Source organism: Schistocerca nitens, chromosome 3 (assembly GCF_023898315.1).
Source record: "Schistocerca nitens isolate TAMUIC-IGC-003100 chromosome 3, iqSchNite1.1, whole genome shotgun sequence".
Taxonomy (NCBI): Eukaryota; Metazoa; Arthropoda; class Insecta; order Orthoptera; family Acrididae; genus Schistocerca; species Schistocerca nitens.
Genome location: NC_064616.1, coordinates 369350286 through 369371997, shown reverse-complemented (window position 1 = coordinate 369371997; position 21712 = coordinate 369350286). Strand labels below are relative to the sequence as shown.

At 41.4% G+C, this 21712-nt stretch overlaps 1 protein-coding gene across 6 annotated transcripts in view; it reads right to left on the bottom strand.

Annotated features, from left to right (window-relative positions):
- Positions 1-21712, bottom strand: part of LOC126248315 (MOB kinase activator-like 3) — a 74480-nt gene that overhangs the window by 51039 nt on the left and 1729 nt on the right. For all 6 annotated transcript variants that reach the window (XR_007545459.1, XM_049949195.1, XM_049949196.1 and 3 more), the window contains exon 2: positions 14493-14643. Coding sequence is in view for 5 of the 6 variants with exons in the window: in XM_049949195.1 (XP_049805152.1) it covers positions 14493-14643 (151 nt within the window). In the remaining variant the exon portion in view is untranslated. The remainder of the gene's footprint in view (positions 1-14492; positions 14644-21712) is intronic.

Below are 21712 nucleotides of genomic sequence, written 5' to 3'. Positions count from 1 at the left end.
GAATAAAGGGTTTCCCAATTGGCACTGGTTGTTATTGGGAAAATGCCACATACGTAAAAGCAGTTCAAAACAACTGTGTGACATAACATTTTTTACGTTGTTGTGATAGAGCATATTTCTTGACCAATAATTTGGAATCCTTGGCTTTACATTTAGTGACATCCTTAACAAAAATCCTAAAAATTGTTCAATTTCAGTTTTGCTGACATCAGTCCACGTTTTCAGTCATGAATTAACAGTTACTGAATGGCTTTCTAAGACTTGTTTTGCGAACAAACTAGTTTGTTGAGTCACATATTCTAAAATTACATCAGTTACAAAATATTTGAAGAAATTGTATGGTGTCTTGCCTTTGAGAGTTAGTGCAACAGAAGCATTTACACCAGAACTAGAATTAATACATGTAAAGTTATTCATATTTTTACCCATAACTCACCCCCAGACAACCTCATTAAAATTTGTTCTAATTGTGTCATCTTCATCTTCAGAACTTTCTGATATTACACTTACTTCAACTGACCCTGAATCAACTGCAGTAGTTATGGCATTAACATGGTTAGACGTGCTTTGTTGCCTGGCTTTTACAGCTGTGAAGTCCGGTTCTTTGACTGAATGAGGACTTAAAACTCTTCTTCCTATCTTCACTGATGTGAGTCCATCATCAGACCTTCCAGTTTTGCTTCCGGTCTCCTCTGGTAAAAATTTGTCTGAGCTATCACCAAATAAAGACACAGATCTTCATCACTTATGTCCATAACTTCATCTAAAAACTGCTGTACATGCCTTTGTTCATCTTCATAACTTCTATGAGAAATTTTCTTCTGCCACAGTATCACATTGTTATGGAGCAAACAACACTGAATAAAGACTGTAGCAACAATAAAGGAACTGTATACAAATAATGCTGTGGAATGAAAAACTGACAGGAGTACAAACCTAAAATTATTAGCAACACAGCAAATGACACACCTGGTACCTTTACACTGGGCCCATGTGAATCATATGCAACTCTCACAAAAAAAATTAAAAAAGTTACTAAAATGCCATATTTTCACTTTATTTGCACTTAACAAGTTTACTTGGAGCACACTAAAACACAATATTGAAAAAAAAGTAAATGGCCCAAGGGGTCGGTAACCCAACTATATCATGGCAGTCAATGTGTTAAAATGAACTGGTAAAAAGAATCACAAACCAAAATGTGGAAACTGATTTATGTCTCAGTTACACAAAACAGATGTAATATGAAAGTGTGAGCACTGAAATTACACAGAAACACAAAACCTTTTGTTGTATATATGTTTCATAAGTACTGTCTGATTGGTTGGTTGGTTGGCTGGCTTGCTTAAAAGAGAGGGGGAAAGGGACCAAACTACGAGGTTATCGGTCCCTTGTTCCTAATAAAACAATGCCACAAGTGTTACAATAAAACAGATGAGACATATAACAATACGGAAAGAAATGAAAAACCACAAGAACGAAGGAAAGGCAAGGAAACCCAAAAGGAACAAAAGAGGACACGAAAACAGAGAGATGCTGGAAACAGAAGAGAGTAAAACAAGAAAGCAGATTACAGTGGCTGGCTGACCACAAGAATAAAAAGGAAAAGCCAGCCACTTTGCAATACATTAAAACCTCCACCCTAAAAGAACTAGGGTGGAGGACACAGGGGGACAAAGGACATGCGCTAAAACTTAGATCAAACGATAAAACCCACCCTCATGAATAAAACATAAAACTAAATCAGCCAATGAGGCGCTGTCAGATAAAATTAGCGGCAACGAGTCCGGTAACCCAAGATTTCATCACTGGGCAGTCAAAGTGAGACAGTGCATCAGAATATGGGCCACTGTCAACCGGGCGCCGCACCGACACTGAGGCGGGTCTCCATGGCGCAAGAGGTAACCGTGGGTCGCCCAAGCATGGCCAATGCAGAGCCAGCAGAGGATAACTGATTCCCTGCGAGAGGCCCACATATGAAACTTCCACATTCATAGACTCCTTAATGACACACAGTTTGTTGTGCATACTGTTATGCCATTCCATCTCCCAAAGGCGAAAAACCCTGCAGCGAATGTCAAAACGCAGGTCAGGTTCAGAGATGCCCATCTCCAGAAGCGGTTTCCACGTAGCCTGTTTGGCCAGACTGTCGGCAAGTTCGTTGCCTGGGATGCCGACGTGTCCTGGGGTCCATACAAACACCACCGAGTGACGGGACCGGCCCAGGGCATAGATGGGCTCCTGGATGGACGCCACCAAAGGATGGCAAGGGTAGCACTGGTCAATAGCTTGTAGGCTGCTCAGGGAATCGGTACACACAAAAAACGATTCCTCGGGGCATGTACAGATGTGCTCAAGAGCACGAGATATAGCCACCAGATCGGAAGTGAAAACACTGCAGCCATCAGGCAAGGAATGCTGTTCAATATGTCCTCCATGGACATACGCGAAGCCGATGTGAGCATCAGCCATCGAGCCGTTGGTGTAAACCACTTCGTGGCCTTGGCTGATTTAGTTTTATGTTTTATTCATGAGGGTGGGTTTTATCGTTTGATCTAAGATTTAGCGCATGTCCTTTGTCCCCCTGTGTCCTCCACCCTAGTTCTTTTAGGGTGGAGGTTTTAATGTATTGCAAAGTGGCTGGCTTTTCCTTTTTATTCTTGTGGTCAGCCAGCCACTGTAATCTGCTTTCTTGTTTTACTCTCTTCTGTCAAGGATCGAGAGGAAGTGGCAGCGGAGAGCGCGGGGTTATCTGAGTCCTTAGGGCCATGTGAAAATTACAGGTGAAGCTGCAGCCTAGGTGTACACCATGGAGGTGTACGTGAATGGACCTCAAGTATAGGTGGTACAAGGGCTCCAATTCAAAAACAAGGGATCGGACACGAACTGCAACTGGAAGCCCTGACCTGGGCCTCCGATGTGGGAGATGAACCGCCATGGGTGGGAGAAGGAGATGGTGATTCGGATGCACAGGAGAACTACGAATGTGTGTCGAGTAAATGCAATGCTGAGGGTGCCGCCAAAACATAAACCAACGTCCAATAGTCAAGGCGGGATTGAACAAGGGCTCTGTAGAGCTGCAGCAGCGTAGAGCGATCTGTACCCCAGTTGGTGTTGCTCAGGCAGCGGAGGGTATTAAGGTGCTGCCAGCACTTCCGTTTAAGCTGATGAAGGTGAGGAAGGCAAGTCAATTGGGCGTCGAAAACCAGTCCTAAGAATCAATATGTCTCCACTACAGTGAGTGGATCATCGTTAAGGTAAAGTTCTGGTTCTGGATGAACGGAATGACGCCGACAGAAGTGCATGACACACGACTTTGCAGCTGAAAACTGGAAACTCTAGGCTAGATAGAGCCCATGACTGCACCTTGGGGATGCCTCACTGTAGGCACCGCTCAGCAACACCAGTATTGGTGGAGCAGTATGAAACATGGAAGTCATCTATGTACAGAGAAGGTGAAACGGACGGCCTTACAGCTGCTACTAGACCATTAATGGCCACTAAAAATAGACACACACTCAATACAGAGCCCTGCAGAACCCCATTCTCCTGGATATGCGGAGGGGGGGGAACTATGGGAGACACAAACTTGGACATGGGAAGTACGAAGCGACAGGAAATTCTAGATGAAAATCGGGAGTGAGCCTCTGAGACGCCATTCATATAATGTGACAAGGATTTGATGTCAGCAGGTCATGTCATATGCTTTACGTAAGTCAAAAAAGATGGCAACCAGGTGTTGGCGTCTGGAAAAGGATGACTGAATGGCAGACTCGAGGGGGACAAGATTACCAGTGGTAGAGCAACCCTGGTGGAAGCCGCCATGACATGGAGCCAATAGGCCACCTGACTCTAGGACCCAACCCAACCGCCGACACACCACACATTCCAGCAGCATACAAAGAATGTCTGTGAAGCTGATGGGCCGATAGCTATCCACATGAAGTTGGCTTTTACAGGGTTTGAGCACCGGAATGATGGTGCTCTCCCGCCATTGCTATAGAAAAATGCCATCGCACCAGATCCAGTTGAAGATGATGAGGAGATGTCCCTTGTAGTCAGATGAGACATGTTTAATCATCTGATTGTGGATTCAATCTGGTTCAGGAGCTGAGTTGGGGCAATGTGCAAGGGCACTCAGGAGCTCGCACTCTGTAAATGGGGCATTATAGGATTCACTGTGGTGTGTAGTAAATGAGAGGAATTTCCCATCCAGCTGTCTTTTGAGAGTGCGAAAGGCTAGGGGTAATTCTCTGATGCACAGACTCGAGAATAGTGCTCAGCAATCATGTTTGCATCGGTAGATAACACGCCATTTATGTTACCACCAGGAACACCTGTTGGGATCTGGCACCCGAAAACATGTTTGATCTCTGCCCAGACTTGGGAAGGTGACATATGGAACCCAGTGGTTGAGTCATCTCTCTCCCAACACTCCTACTTCCGTTGTCTGATAAGTTGCTGAACGCGAGCACGGAGCTGTTTAAAGGCTATGAGGTGCTCCAGGCAAGGGTGCCACCTATGCCACTGTAGAGCTCGCTGATGCTCCGTAATTGCTTCAGTACCTTCCGGTGACAACCAAAGGACTGTCTTTCACCGGGGGGCACCCTAAAGAACGAGGGATCGTGTTTTCTGCCACAGAAAAGATTGTTGTATTCAGCTGCTCAACCATCACATCGGTGTTCCCATGTGGGTGAGATTCAATGGTGACAACAGAGGTGAAAGTTTCCCAGTCCGCCTTGTTTAAAGCCCATGTGGGCAGGCGTCCGTGGACTTGATGCCAGGGCAGTGAGAGGAAGATGGGAAGTGATTATGACAATACAGGTCATGATGTGCTCTCCAGTGTACAGATGGGAGAAGTCCTGGGTTGCATATTGATAAATCACTGGCCGAGTAACTACCATGAGCCACACTGAAATGTGTGGCAGCCCCAGTATTTAAGAGGCAGAGGTTGAACTGAGACAGTAAAGTTTCGACATCTCTGCCTCTGCCAGTAAGCACAGTGCTACCCCACAAGGGGTTATGGGCGTTAAAATCTACCAAAAGTAGGAAAAGTTTAGGGAGTTGATCAATCAGTGCAGCTAATACATTCAGGGATACTACACCATATGGAGGAAGATTTACACTGCAGACAGTTATTTCCTGCGTCGTCCTTATTCTGACAGCCACAGCTTCAAGTGGGGTTTGAAGGGGCAAATGTTCACTACAGACTGAATTTAGGACATAAACGCAAACGCCACATGACACTCGATTATAGTCGCTACAGTTCCTGCAATATCACTTATAGCCGGGCAGGGGTCCGCATTGCTGGGAACCAGGTTTCCTGGAGGGCAATGCAGATAGCAGGTGTAAAGCTTAACAGTTGCTGTGGCTCAGCCAGGTGGTGGAAAAAACAGCCACAATTCCACTGGTGGATGATGTCATCATGAGACTGGGAAGGCATGGAACATTCAATGAGGCAGTTTACGCCTCTGGGTCACATGCTGGCACCGTCTTTTTGACTGAGCAGTCTATATCCATTTTATCTGAGGGTCCGGCGAGATCTAGGTCCTCAGCGGACACCAGAATCTCCACCTCATCCACAGACACAGAGCTTGGAGGCAGCGGTGGTATGGGTGCCACCGCAATTCCCTTGGTCTTAGGGACCTTCTATTTGGATTTCTCTCACTGTTCCTTGGGATTCCCTGGCTGGGAGGACTTCACTGATTCTGTCTCCAGGACTGAGGATGAGCGTGAAGCCCTGCGACCAGCTGCTTTTGGGCTCTTCAGCCACTGGCAGGTGTCATCTTTCCCATTAGCAGAAACCTGGGAAGGGAGTGACCCAAGGGACCCCTTCCCAGCGAGAGCAGCCGAAGTAGTTGTACGCTTCTCCAGCTTAGAATGGGGGATGGATGTCCCCGATGGTTGGGAGGGTGTTGCTCCTGAAGCAGGTGGTGCAGGAGCAACAGGGTGGGAAGTGCCCCCCACCATCAAGGGGGCAGGTGTAGTCTTCTGGCTCTGGGAGGTGACTGGGGTTGGCGGGGCTGATGGGGCTAGAACAGTTGTAGAGGCGGTGTAAGACGATGTCATGCGTACAGGATGTAAGCGTTCAAATTTCCTCTTAGCCTCAGTGTAGGTCAGTTGGTCCAGGGTATTGTACTCCATGATTTTCCTTTCTTTCTGGAGAATCCTGCAGTCTGGCAAGAAAGGAGAATGGTGCTCTCCACAGATAGGAGGCTGGGCACATGGAGTATTGGGATGTGATGGGTGTCCGCAATCTCGACATGTGGGAAGACATATGACCAAACATGCAACATTTAAAGCACCACATTGGGGGAGGGATGTAGGGGTTTACATCACAGCGGTAGACCATCACCTTGACCTTGTTGGGTAATTTATCAACCTCGAAGGCCAAGATGAAGGCACCTGTGGAAATGTGATTATCCCTCCAACCCTGGTGGACATGCCGAACGAAATTTACACCTCGTCATTCTAAATTGGCGCGCAGCTCATTGTTGAACTGCAAACGAAGCTCCCTGTGAAATACGATGCCCTGGACCATAATTAAGCTCTTATGGGGCATGATGGTTACAGAAATATCCCTCAGCTTGTCACAAGTGAGTAAAGCCTGTGACTTGGCAGAGGATGTTGTTTTGATCAAGACTTACCCAGATCTTATTTTGGACAAGCCCTCCACCTATTCAAACTTGTCCTCTAAATGCTCAACAAAAAACTGAGGCTTCATCGTCTTGAAAGATGCCCCATCAGCTCTCTAACATACAAGGTACTGGGGCGAATAAGAGCTGCTGCCATCCTTAGCCTGATGTTCCTCCCATGGTGTGGCCAGAGAGGGGAGCGATTTGGGGTGGTACTTCTGTGCACTGAATTGAGCCCGTGAACGCTTAGAGACTGCTGGTGTTTGACCACCAGCAAGAGATGATGTACTATGCTTCATCGCGTGTCATCCACCCTGATGCCACCCACTCCGACCAGGCGCCCTCCTCATGGGTGCCACCCAGCCTCAGCAAGGGCCACCTGGCAGGATGGCCATTGCTGGGAGTCTCGATGCCCCAGGGAGATAGGCATCTACTCCTTGGCATACGTGGGGAGTTAACAGTGCAGGCATCAGCAGAGTGATCCCTGTGTGGTCAGGGGGCTACAACCAACAGGGTACATGGCGGCCCTACCACAACAAACTGGCTACCGTGCTGAGTATCACGTGCACCCAAGCAAACAAGTCGATTGTCATCGTCAGCGCATAAAACGATACTGCACTTGTGTGTGTGTGTGTGGGGGGGGGGGGGGGGGGGGGCAGTCAACTTTGACACTTCAAAGAAAGGATTAGTGAACATAATCCATCATGTCTGTGCCCCCTTTGTGTAATACCACTGGCATTTTGTATTTCCTTTTATGCTAGAAATCTCTTCCTCATATATTATACATTTCAACATTGCCTCATAAAAAACAGAGTATGGTCTGGTGATCTAGCTTGTCATGGAACAAAGTATCCATAATTAATATGTTTTGAAGAAAAGAAGTTGTTCAAATCACATACAGTGTTGAGATGACAAATACTCCACACCAGATCCAGATATTAACGCTGCATTTCATGTTGATGCCCTATGTGTACAATGTGAGGCTTTACTTCTGCCCACTGATGCTTGTATATAAGATACTGATCACTTTTTTTGCATTAATAAAAATGGCACACTATAACACAAACACTACTGAGTTTGCAACAACCAGAACAGACAACAATATTTCATCGTATTTTGGATGAACACTGATTAACACAACTATTTTCACTGAGGCTACTGGTTGTTGGGTTTACTAACATTAGTGTATTGTCTGTACTCCCACTCACTCATTTTCCCAGCCATGTGACATTTTTCATTGCAGCCTTGTGATGTTGGATAACATCATGTAGGAGAATATGAATTCGCACCAGGCAGTCCAGAATACAAACACCATCTGCCACTCCATTTCTTAGACATTCTCTCTCTTTGGCAAGGTGATGCAATAGATAAAAGAACAAAATCTTTCCTCAAATCGACAGATGCTATAGTGCATCTTTTACTTCCTGAATGGTTCGGTCTGCTGGAACCTTCCTCTATTTATTACAGAGTTCCAAGAAAATTGGATGACTATGGAAAGTTTGTAACTCTACACCACGTACAGTGAATTCTTATGGCACTTTAGTCTTAATAATAATGAAGAAATATTGTAAATCACAAAACTGCCATTCATTACAATAACAATGTTCTTTTAAAATTCCAGTAAGTGAAAACAAAATCTAGTCCAGCATATATGATTTCATGTATCCAGTCACGATTAATACCACACAAGGTCTCATAAGCAGTGATGATGATTGCTATTTCAATAGGACTAAACAGTGTCATTACAGTTCCTCCTTTTCAAACAAATGCAGTAAAAATGTAATTGAAATCAGAAAACGTAATGGTCTATTTCACAGTCTCTGACCCTGTACTTGTGGCTAAACTCTGTTGTATTATTTAAATGAGGCAGTTTAAAGAGAGGAAACCTTGGTACTTTGTAACATGGCAGTTTTTAGGGGGAGGAGCTAAAAAAAGAAAAATATTGTGGGAGCGGGGAGGGGGACAATATGGAAGTGGCTCCAGCTGGATGCCCCTGGGGTTAGTGCCGCTGGCAAGAGGTGAGCCCTTAGTGCCTATCCAACACTGAACACCAATGTAACAACATGCATAGTAAAATGGATCTCAATAGCATTGACATTGTTTTATCTAAAACATTGTGACAAATTTAGTATTTGTTAGAGCTACAAGGATTATTAGCTTAATAAATTAAGAACGTGGTTCACATGTCAAAAAGGGGACAAATTTAACTATACGCTACCTAAGACCTGTGATGCAGCAAGTGGCATTTCATCCAATTCCACAACCCTGAGACAAACATGGAACTATAAAAGGTGTTACATTGTTTTTTTTAGTACTTGCTTTACTTCGTAAAATGTACTATTTATTCTGAACGTATCATCATCATCGTGATTTTCGGGGAAAGGGGGGGTGGGGGTGGGGGTGGGTGAGGAAGTGCCAAAGTTTAGTTCTCATTTTCGATTGGCAAGATATGCGAGGGAAAAATTATGGTCTGTATGCCCCTGTAAAAGCCATCCCTTACCTTGAGTTTACAGTTATTACATGGAGCACAAATTAGTGGCAACATTAGAATCATTCTGCAGTCAGCCACAAATGCCAGTTTTCTACTTTCTTGATAGAGTTTTGCGAAAAGAACATTGACTTGTCACCAGCGATTCATTCCCATTCAGCTCACATAGTATCTCTGTACCAGTTTTGTGTTGGTTGAACCTGCCAGTGACAAATCTAGTAGCATGCAACTGAATTGCTTCAGTGTGTAATTAATGTGACTGAGTCACGCAGCACACCACTAATGGCACATTTGAACACTATATGATTGTATTTTCTATTTACATGCGTTAACTTACATTTTTCTACATTTAGAGCATGCTGCCATTCATCAACATCAAATATAAATTCTGTATCCTGCCACAGTAATCCAATGACAACACTTTCCCCATACACTACATCATCAGCAAACAGTCACACATTGCTATTCACACTATCTGTCAGTGTTTATGTATATAGAGAACAAGAGTGGGTCTATCGCACTTCTCTTGGGCCCTCTTGACGGTACCCTTGTCTCCAATGAACAATCGCCGTGCAGGACAACATACTAGAGTCAATTACTTAAGAAGTCTTCGAGCCACCTGCAGATCTGAGAATCTATTCTGCGTGCTCACAACTTCATTTATAGCTGCGGCAAACTGGTTTCCATAAATCTAGGAATTAGGAACACAGAAATGGCCTGTTACCCTTCACCAACAGTTTGAAGGATATCATGCAAGAAAATGGCAAGCTGAGTTTCACACAAGCGATTTTTTCCTAAATTTGTACTGACACATGGATAAAAGCTTTCCTGTCGCAAGAAAATTTATTATATTCAAAGTGGCAGTATGCTCAAGACTCCTGCAGCATACTGATGTTAGGGATATGGGTATGTAATTTTGAGTGTGTTGTTCTACCCTTCTTATATATTGGAGTCACATGTGCTGTTTTCTAGTCACTTGGGACTTTGCATTTGAGAAGAAATTTGCATTAAGTGCTAGTTAAATAACAGGCCAATGCCAATGTATACTCTCTGCACAACCAAATTGTTATTCCATTCGAACCTGGCAACTTTTTTGCTTTCAACTCTTTCAGTTGCTTCTCAATGGCAGGGATGCCTATCTCTATGTCCTGTATAGAGTCGACAAGATGGTCAAATGATGTTATGTCTACACACACTTCCTGCATGTATGTTATTTTAAACACAACATTTAAAATTGACAATTTTCTTTTTCTGCCTTATATTGCCACAACAGACTGGTTGTCAAGTGACTTAATACAGGTTGTTGGCAACAGCTTTCACTGTCATGTGCATCTATGTAAAGATCTGAGCATGAAGCATACAACAACTTCCACGTCATCTGACAGTGGAAGTTGTTGTATGCTTCATGCACAGATCTTTACATAGATGCACAAATTTCTACTAACATTTGTCAGTCAACATTTCTGCATTCCTTTTTGAACAGAGTGTGCAAGAATTTGTTTCCTATGCATTTTCTGAATTTTGTTATTAAACTATGGTGGGTCTTTTCCATCCTTAATCCACTTATTCAGCACATTACTTCTCTAAAGTGCATTTTATAATCAGTTTCAACATGGCGCATAATTCCTCTCTTTCCACCATATTGAAACCAAATAGAATATCCATTCACTGTCAAAGAAGGATGCTAACAAATGTCTCTCTGCTCTTTCAAGCATAAAAGCTCTCCTATCCTCTTTGGCTGGTTTAGTTTTCTAAGTACCCATTATCGCTATGATGACATCTGACACTGTCAGCACGGTTACGCCTCCCTGTAACTACAATGTCAACAATATTTCCATTGCATGTGTCTACACCACCTGTAATAAATTCACATACGCCTCAGTCTATACCCTGTAGGTTAAAGTCACCTCCAACTAATACTGTATGATTGGAGTACTTTCACACTACTGAGCATAGCTTAAGAATGAGTCTGAGGTAGAAAATAGGAATAGTGTAATTGGAACTATGGTAGTGTCTCTGACAGCTGGCAGCACTGTAGCCAGCTTTTGTCTACTAAGAGCAAATGGCTGCAAGTGAAAACAGTCATCTATAAACCTGTTTTATGCAATATCCTATTACATGACTGGTTATGGTAGACGTGCAAAGCACCTGTGCCAAGCCAATTTCAACTGTCAGCGATCTTCTCTCTTCAACTGTACTGAAGGAGAGGGGCAGGCCTGTATGAAACTGACATGAAAGGAATGGTGAATGACTGCTCCTTAGAAGTCATTCCTCGGTCCTACCGTTCAGTTTAACGAACCATTCCATTGGATCAGTTACTTCGCAAATGACCCACCTCTAATGCCTAATTACCTCCAACCCTTGTATTAGATTTTTTACTGTGATGATGGGGATATCTATAGAGCTCCAAAGTCCATGAATGTTCACACAATTTTCACCCACTAGTGATCCCAAACATTCAGTTTCTAAATTGTGCTGATCAGAACGAAATTTTTCTACATGTTGCACTCACCGATTGAATCATAAGTTAACGTGGTCAAATTTATATTAACTGAAGCATCACACTGTAGTTAGGATGTATGATATGACCTGGCAGAGATGAAGGTAGCCTTAACACGAAGCACGTTTTTTAAGTAAGTACCATTTTGCCACACCACTGCCACAGCTCTGCGGTCGGCGTTCTGCGCATGCGCACTGGGTACCTACATCTGTTGTGTACACACTGACGCCATTACAGTCTGATTCTTCCTTGTTTATGTTGTGTACACTGAGTGTTTAAGATGCCTCCGATAATCGTGAGTCCTGCTGACTGAAGTATGGGCTGTTATAAGATTTCTTAGTGCTAAAGGCCTAAAAGCTATCAATATTCATCATGAGATCTGTGCAGTTTACAGAGAAAACATTATGAGTGATGGAATAGTAAGAAAGTGGGTGAGAGCATTTACAGATGGCCGCACAAATATGCATGATGAACAACGGAGTGGGTGTCCTTCGGTCGTTAATGACAGTTTGGTGCAGGAAGTGGACAATAAGGTGAGACAAAACAGACACTTTATGATTTCCTCCTTGCGGGATGACTTTCCTAATGTTGAAGAAACACCTGAGCGGTCAGTGTCTTCAAGACAATGACTAAGTCAAAACAGTGGTGATGCAGTGGTTAAGGAGTCAGGCGGCAGACTTCTATGAGGAGGGTATTCAAAAACTGGTACAACGTTATGACAAGTGCCTGAATATTGATGGAAATTATGTAGAAAAGTAGATTAAGGTACAGGCTTTCATGTAAAAATAAAATTATTGAGATATCTTAGCACGTCTTTTTTTTAATTTTGAAATGGTACTTACTTAAAAACACGCCTCTTATTAGTGGGCGAACTGGAGGTAAGATTAAATGTTGAAGACTTCCACAGTTCAACACCAATTCTTGTATTTATATTTTTCAACTCCGTAACCTTTGGCATTTTGTCACTGCAGGCTACAAAAGTATTGCTAAAAACAAGTGAACTGTGCAGTTCTGTTCCTACAGAGTGCTTTCACTATGCTTTTAGTTCAGCATAGCAAATGTTTGATGGGATGTTAATGTGTCCACCATAAATTTCTGTTTTGGAAAGAATGTGACAAAAAAAATTATTTTATTTTTTTTTTTTTTTAATAAACTTTCCAATTATACAATGTGGATAAGTTTTCAGAGCTGCCCTTCTGCCAATTACAAATGAATATGTGGTTAGTAATCCAGGTCTGTTGCTTAAAAATTTGGTATCTAGACAAGAAATAGTGAACAAACAGAAACTGTGCTATGCATGAAACAGCATCTTTAAATATATTTTTATAGCAGTACTGTATTCCTTTAATACCTAACAAACTTGGTTGATTGTTTATGATACATTATGACATGTAGGTATGTCTGTTTTAAGATAAGAGAATGGAATGATGAGAAAAATTTTGTCTCTTTCACCTTGGGAATAAACATTTTGACTTTATGTCAATTTGGTAGCTTTTGTATAAACACCACTGCTTTTTTATTCATACAGTTTCTAAGTTTACATCAGAGCATGGGAATCTGGGCCTTTTTAACATAGAAAATTTCAAATTGGCGACTGAGAATTTAATCTGGGACCCTGAAACTAGAGGGGCGATACAAAATCCATATTACTTCACAAGCTACATGTGCCCCTGAATGATACTAAATGCTGAACACTGCAGTGGCAGTCCTTAGCTACATGGTGGCACTAAAGGGTAAGTGTTTTGGGGAGATTCACTATTTTTGGATGGATTAAATTTGGTGACACCAGTTAATAGAAATTAACAGATGAAGAAGAACTTTGTTTTGGTCAAGGCAGAATCCCCAAATGCATTCTTTTTAAAAATCATAATTTGACATAACTGTATGTCTCTTACTGGAATAGTAGAGTTTTGATCAAACAAACCATCCTAATATTTCTACAGGTAATGAAACAGCCTATAATTAGAAACAATGGGGTCAACAATTTCAAACCAAACGTGATCCTCATATAACCACAAAATATATTAACTAAATGAATGAATGACACAAATTATAGGTCATGTGTGCCAATTACTCTTGATTGGTGATCACTGAACACACTGTTCATTTTTTGTACATATAGATGCCTGGGGATGGTCTGTTGTTAAAGCTCTTGTTCCAGTTCACGTTCTTTTGAAAAATATTAATATTTTGTAAATCACCACCACCTTGAAATAATGTTTTCCCTGACTAAACAAAAATGTTAAAAGAGTAAGGTATGTAATGTGGGGAAAAAAAGGAAACCATAAAAACAATAATGTTTGCTGTCTCAATGCCCAAAACCTGCTTGATGATGGCGATAATTTATGAATTTATCTGATAAATGAACTCCGAGAACCACAATCTTTACATTTAAAGAAAACAAACTGAAATTTACGTTCCTGCCCCATCAGCCAAAATTACTACATGCTGCCTGTTTTAATTTTCATTTGCTTCAATATTTTCAAAAAAATTTCACCATGAGAGTGACAAGAGAAATTACCTGAGGATACAAACATTTACCATTATATGACTGTATAGAAGCAACAACACATGGCTTATATTAGGGATTCAAATACACAGAACTCAGGAATAGTGCAGTGATACTAATGCAATATTGGAGAAAGCATGGGAGATTAACTGAAAATGAAATAATTTTTAAAATATTATTCACTTTCTGTGAAACAATGGGTTACCACCATGACTCCCCCAAATAATCAATACAATGATATCTAGACAAAAAGTTATGTTTATATAAACAAATTAAAAAACAGTAACATCCAATGTATAGTGTAAAAACCAGATACAAAATGGCAATCATATCTGAATTCATGACAGTAAATATTCTTACCGTGAACAGCAATCCAGTCATTTGTGTCTTCACCATTTGGCAGCTGTACAACAGCTCGTAAATTAATTCCAGAGCTCAATGACGCTTGGGCTTGTTTATGAAGGGAATACCTTAAGGTTCCTGGTTCAAAGCTCTTTTTGGGACGGAAAGTCTGCAAGCAGATAAATTAATAATGAAGTACATTTCTCGAAATCTTAATACAATCACTATTCACATCATCTAAATCGAGAGCAATGTAAATATAAATTCAAGTTATTAATACAAATGTTCACCCTGTAGCAAGTTGTTATTTGTTGACATTCCATACCACAGGCAAGTATCACATTCTCTCGTATCTACAAAATAACCAACCCAATGACAGACAGTGTAAAAAATAAAAGACTATCACACAGTACAAGCATGTTAGTAATAGTGACAGTGTTGGTGAAAGATAGGATTTGGAACCTTGCAATTCGTGGATAACAATGGTTTTTCACTGTTTGTACTTGTTCTTAGAGCCTACTTTCAGTCTCCAAAAACTACTAATGACACAGGGAAACAAAAGAAAGAAATAAAAAAAGGCTCATTTCAAAAACTAGTACAAATACTGCGCTGTCAATAGGTACACAGTGCCAAAAGTGTTATATTAATCACACATATGCCCCACTTCTGTTAGTTTAGTCATATTTGCTTTATTATGATTCTAATCTTGAATCACAATGTTTACTTGTAATCAGGTTATTAATTTCAATCTGTAATGACCATCTTCAGTTTACCAAATGCAACATGCCACATCTGCTTACCGTACTTCCACCAGGCAGTCAGCAGAATGTTTTTGATCAGTATTTTTGGATTAGGTATTCAACACTAAATACAACCACCACACCATTTGTGTCAGCTGAGGTGGTGTGTGTGAGTTTTTGTATTGAGAGTTTTGTTTGAGCTGTAGAGGTCTAGCGAAATTTGAGTTGTACAGGGAGTGAAAGGCTGTTTACAATTTGTACAGAAACCAGATGGCAGTTATAAGAGTCGAGGGGCACGAAAGGGAAGGGATGGTTGGGAAAGGAGTGAGACAGGGTTGTAGCCTCTCCCCAATATTATTCAATCTGTATATTGAGCAAGCAGTAAAGGAAGCAAAAGAAAAATTTGGAGTAGGTATTAAAATCCATGGAGAAGAAATAAAAACTTTGAGGTTCGCCGATGACATTGTAATTCTGTCAGAGACAGCAAAGGACTTGGAAGAGCAGTTGAATGGAATGGACAGTGTCTTGAAAGGAGGATATAAGATGAACATCAACAAAAGCAAAACTAGGATAATGGAATGTAGTCGAATTAAATTGGGTGATGCTGAGGGAATTAGTTTACTTAAAGTAATAAAGGAGTTTTGCTATTTGGCCGGCCGAAGTGGTTAAAGGCGCTGCAGTCTGGAACCGCAAGACCGCTACGGTCGCAGGTTCGAATCCTGCCTCGGGCATGGATGTTTGTGATGTCCTTAGGTTAGTTAGGTTTAACTAGTTCTAAGTTCTAGGGGACTAATGACCTCAGCAGTTGAGTCCCATAGTGCTCAGAGCCATTTTTTTTTTTTTGCTATTTGGGGAGCAAAATAACGGATTATGGTCGAAGTAGAGAGGATATAAAATGGAGACTGGCAATTGCAAGGAAAGCATTTCTGAAAAAGAGAAATTTGTTAACATCGAGTATAGATTTAAGTGTCAGGAAGTCGTTTCTGAAAGTATTTGTATGGAGTGTAGCCATGTATGGAAGTGAAACATAGGCAGTAAATAGTTTGGACAAGAAGAGAATAGAAGCTTTCGAAATGTGGTGCTACAGAAGAATGCTGAAATTAGATGGGTAGAACACATAACTAATGAGGAGGTATTGAATAGAATTGGGGAGAAGAGGAGTTTGTGGCACAACTTGACAAGAAGGGATCGGTTGGTAGGGCATATTCTGAGGCATCAAAGGATCACAAATTTAGCACTGGAGGGCAGCATGGAGGGTAAAAACCGTAGAGGGAGACCAAGAGATGAATACACTAAGCAGATTCAGAAGGATGTAGGGTGCAGTAAGTACTGGGAGATGAAGAAGCTTGCACAGGATAGAGTAGCATGGAGAGCTGCATCAAACCAGTCTCAGGACTGAAGACCACAACAACAACAACAACATGTGGGATTCTTGGTATCGTGGTCTTCGTCTGAGCTATGCAGGTCAAGAGATGTTTACAATACCAATAGTATTTCATTTTTGCATGATTGCCTTGAAAGTTGAGAATTTTGTGTGCTTGATTTGTGGTATAATACTTGTTTTTGAATGGTAACATTATCATTGTAGTGTATTTAGTCTGTTCCTGTCCAAAACACCTAATCAAGCAGGTGTTCAATCAGTTTCATGTTATTGCTGGAGTTAAATGTTTTGAGTGTTATGTATGTTTATTCAAAGGTTTAATAACCAACATCATAGTCACCATATTGCGTTGAAATAGTTGTGCCCACCACATTGATGACATCACGCGTCAACGCTGACAGGTGGTACCACAATTTTTGGTTTAGCCCGAAAATTTAGTCGCATCATTATTGATTTCATTTTGAACCAAATAGAACTTAACATACAAGTAATTAACATCTCTTTTTTTTCCCCTAGAATTATAATTCTGTGCATCACTACCCTGTGACCTATAACTGCCATTAAAATATTCCAATAAAGCATTTATCCACTATGAGACAATATAGCTTCAAAGCCCAGCTCTTGTAGAAGATATCTACTATATGATCCAGGATGAGCAACAGGTATTACTGTTTGCGAATATAGTTGTACAAAATGAGTTATTTCTCAATGCAATGCTTTTTCAAGAAAATTGCAGATCAGTATCTGTAGTGTCTGGTACTAATGTCGTGTTACTCTACTGAGCTTCGTATCATCCTCATAATGGGGAGCATGCTGACTGTTTTCCAAACAGACTAAAGAGAGGTCATGGAGCATAGCTGCATGTTTATGGGCCAGCAGTCACTTTTCTGGACAGACTGAAGGGAATGCAAAGAACATAGCAGCATGTTTTGTGGCCTTGAGTCGTAACTATGTCCACAGTGTGCGCAGTGACAGTATAATAAGATGCGCACAAACAGTGCAAAACTATTTTTGTACTATAAATTATGTTGTGCAAATTATGTATAGTCAAAACAACATGGTACAATAAGGACCAAACAACTGAAGCAGTGCAGTTGTTAAAACAATGACCTCATATTCAGCACAACAGAGTTTTCCTCTGTTCGGTCACCTTAATTAGGCTTTCCTAAATAATTTCAGGAAAATGCCGGGCTGGTTCCTCCAGCAAGGCCACAGCCAAGCACCTGTCCTATCCTATCCTCATAAAAACGTCCTTGTGTACTCTGTATGTGTATATTTGAGCAATTTATTTTCAATGTATTATGATGACAAATGCTATATCATTGTGAGAGAATCCATGGATGTATGCATGAATATGTAAAATTTATGGACTAAGTATCTTCCTGTGACATATAAAAGACTGAAGTGCACCTCAAACTGGTCCTGTTTATTACATCTGTTCCCTGTCGTCCCAGGCTTTCAGTCGTTCCACCATCGACACTACCATGGCACTTTCCTTGCCCATTCTGATCAAGCATAATGTTCGATTCATACACACAGACAATTCTGTGAATGTGACATTTCTGAAAATTGCAAACTCCAGTGGAGAATTAGGGATCAACAGAAGCGTCCGATCCCACATGTCTGCTTTGACCCGTGACATAAGGGTGTTGTCGTGTGTGACGTCATGACGGCGCGGAGTTTGGTTTGTGAGTGTGGTGTGTTTGTAGATGTTGTCGTGTTGTGGTTTGTTGTGCTCTCTGGTGGTATGTTCAGGGTTTTCGTTTGTGTGGTGTAATGGGCTCAGTTTGGTTTTGCTCATTTCCAGAATTGTTCGAGTGTCGGCTGTGTTTGTAGTGGAATTCGTTTCAGTGAGTCAACGATTTCGCGTGAAGGTTAATTTAGTGTTGTTCGCTGTACGCCATGTGGTAATTTTAGTAAAATTAATCGGTTGTTGTTTTTGTTCAGGAATGGATATGATGGATAAAATTAACAGTGCGCAGGTCAAGGGAAGTGTTCGATCCCAATGAGTGGCTGTGTATGTTGGTATGTATATTGGGAGATGTTTTTGAGCTATATAGGCCAAGGGGAGTGTCCAATTCCAGATGATATTGTGTTTAATGGTATTTGGGGAGTTTTGTGATGTGTGTTTTTTTCGTCGTTTTGTGAGGTTATGTATGGAGGTGGGTGTCTAAATTTGTTTATATTTTGTTTGCCCCCACCCAAAAACACCCCATTTCCTGCACTTGTACCATTAGAGTCATTAGGCTTTTTGTGGAAAGTGTGTGTGTTTGTTTTTCGATGTATTTTCGTCCTCATAATGTGTACGTAACGCCTTTATATGCGCCATATTGGAATCGTGGTTTATGGTCATTTCCGCCATATCTGTGACGTCATGGGTCAAAGCAGACGGGCGGGATCAGACACTTCCGTATTTCCGAGAATTAGGGAGTAATATAATTTTTAAACTGTTGCTACATATATTACGACAAACTGCTATACAACATTAAATAGCCATGCATGATCTGTTCACGGAGATCTAAAATATGAGGTAAGTAAGTGGCTGCATGCTCCTGGGCAACAATATATTAATCCTACGTTCGGACGTACCATCATAGTTAGAAAGCAGAATGATACAATAATGCAAGATACCAGCAATGATTTCTAGTAAAGTCATCAACACCAACTTTGAAGAGTGTTGCATATCACTGACAACAACCATTTCGATATGGTCATTCTATCCCTTTCCTGTAACTTCCTGAATTAATTGCAGCAGATATTATGAAAGCTTCTGATGAAATACCCACACCAGTTTTCTCTATACTATTAAACAATGGATCCTTCCACACATGTACTGAAAGTACTGTAGTGTCATGTGAAGTACAAAAGCCAAATTATGGGTTAGCTGCTGGTAGTGATATGCAATTTGATAAACTCTCTGATCCTCTGAGGCACATAGTAATTTAACTGAAACCTTAAATTTGGCTTTGCCAACACACAAGCAAACTGTAGTGTTTCCACCTGACTTGGAGCCATGACTGTGCTACAGATCATTATGTCACCATGACTATGATTTTGTGTTTACACTTGTTAGCTTCACCAACACTCAACCAAATTGTCACTTTTCAACCTGACATAGACCTTTGGCTACACTACAGATCAATCTGTTACCACAGGCTACATTCCAAACAATAATATAGACACAAAAAAATGTAGTCTGCATGCTATTCTCTTCCTCACAAAGGTGACATCCAGTATGGGTGGTTCAAGGGACCCATTACACCACCTTAAGTACAAGCAGATGTGCATTATTCGGCAGGTTTCATTTTCAATAAGATCCCAGTAGAGCTGAAACAATTACACATCCCAAGTATCCCAATCTAAGTTGAAATATTTCTCTGAGGCACACTACTACTATTCTGTATAGGAGAACCTTACAGTAGTTCAGAATTTTTCTCGTAATTTTTTCATATGCTCATAATGTTTTTGTGTTTTATTAATTCTTTTGTTCATAAAGTTTCTAATAAGTGTAACGTGAGCTATCTACTGGCTCATTCTATGAACAAATGGCTTTGGCTCACATGGTCACACAGAATATGATAAATAATAAATAAATAATTTTGCCAATGAGGCATCACATTCGTGTGAATGTTGATGCCAGTGGCCTGAGGAAGAAGCGTATGCTTCTTGTACCAGTTTTGGATGGCAGCAGCACAGAGATTAATGGCTGGACCACTGTATCAGATGAAAAGCCAATGCTAAAAGTGTAATGACTGCAGGGTAAATGAAAAACAATTTTGCAATCAATGCATCATCTCTATACAACTGGAAAAGTTTGCTTAAGACTAAGATGACGAGTGCCACTCATTAGGTGTCATCTACACCTTATCACCATGCAATCCATCTCTGCAGCAAAAGGCAACTAGAGAGGCAGATGGTGCAGAGTTGTCTTTGGTGACAACAGTAAACTGTGCCATGCCGTAAGCAATGGATTTTCGCAAGTGTGGGACTGATGAGAACAGCCACAACTGAAACCACATACAAGACCATTTTAGGTAAGAGCTTACAATAACCTTACACCTGCTGTACTTGCTGGACATTGAACAGTGCAAACACTTCTCACATTAACATTTCTGCTCTTGAAGTTGATTGTCTCCTGTTCTGACCAGCACCGTCACCAGAATTGTCCCTCCATAGAGCACATACAAGCTGTCATGGGACAACAGCTGGTCTATTTCACATTCTTACCAACATTACCTGACCAACTGCATCAAGAAGTGAAGGAGGTGAGAAACACTATATCGTGAGATGGAACCCAGAACATCTATAACACATATATGCAAAAGTACACGATTGCATTGTATAAACCACCCTCGTCAACTTATCAGCCTCACATCAGTCTTCAGTAAGATCTTCTACATCTTCTGCATCAACCGAACTACCCATTCCCAATATCCAGTTTGCTATTGTCCCAACTATTCCATTGACAACCAACTTCTTTACCTTACCTACCTAATCTCCCATCAACTGCATAAATGTAAGTCGGCTACATCTGTCTCCCTTGATATCCAAAAAGCCTTTGACAGATATGGCATTCTGAACTGCTCTTCAAGCTACAAACCTATGCAGTCCCAGTTAACTATGTCTGCATCCTTGCTTAAACACCATACTAGACGTCACAATCAATCAATCATGCTCCCGTATCTTTCACGCCACTGCAGGTGTGCCTCAAGGTTCTGTCCTTTCAACCTTCCTTTACATCCTGTACACTGCACACAATCCCAAACCGTTACCCCAACACACTTCCTGCAATATGCTGACACCACCACCTACCAAGCGACTCACCACACCCTTCATCTCTCCCATGCCTCCCTCCAATGCCACCTGAATATCCTAGTCGAATGGTGTAATACAGGAAACTTCTAGTAAATCTACAGAAAAGCAAAGCCACCATCTTTGTTCGCACCACTTGGTGTTTCCATCTTCCAGATTTCCATCTCTCCATCTAGAACCACAGGTGGCAACTAGAAGTCAGCAAGATGGATGAAGGAGAAAATGGAAGGATGGTGTGAGGTGGAGCACTGTGATTAGGGCTGGGAAGAGGGGTACATCTTGAGACGGGTTTCCTTGTTGGGGGA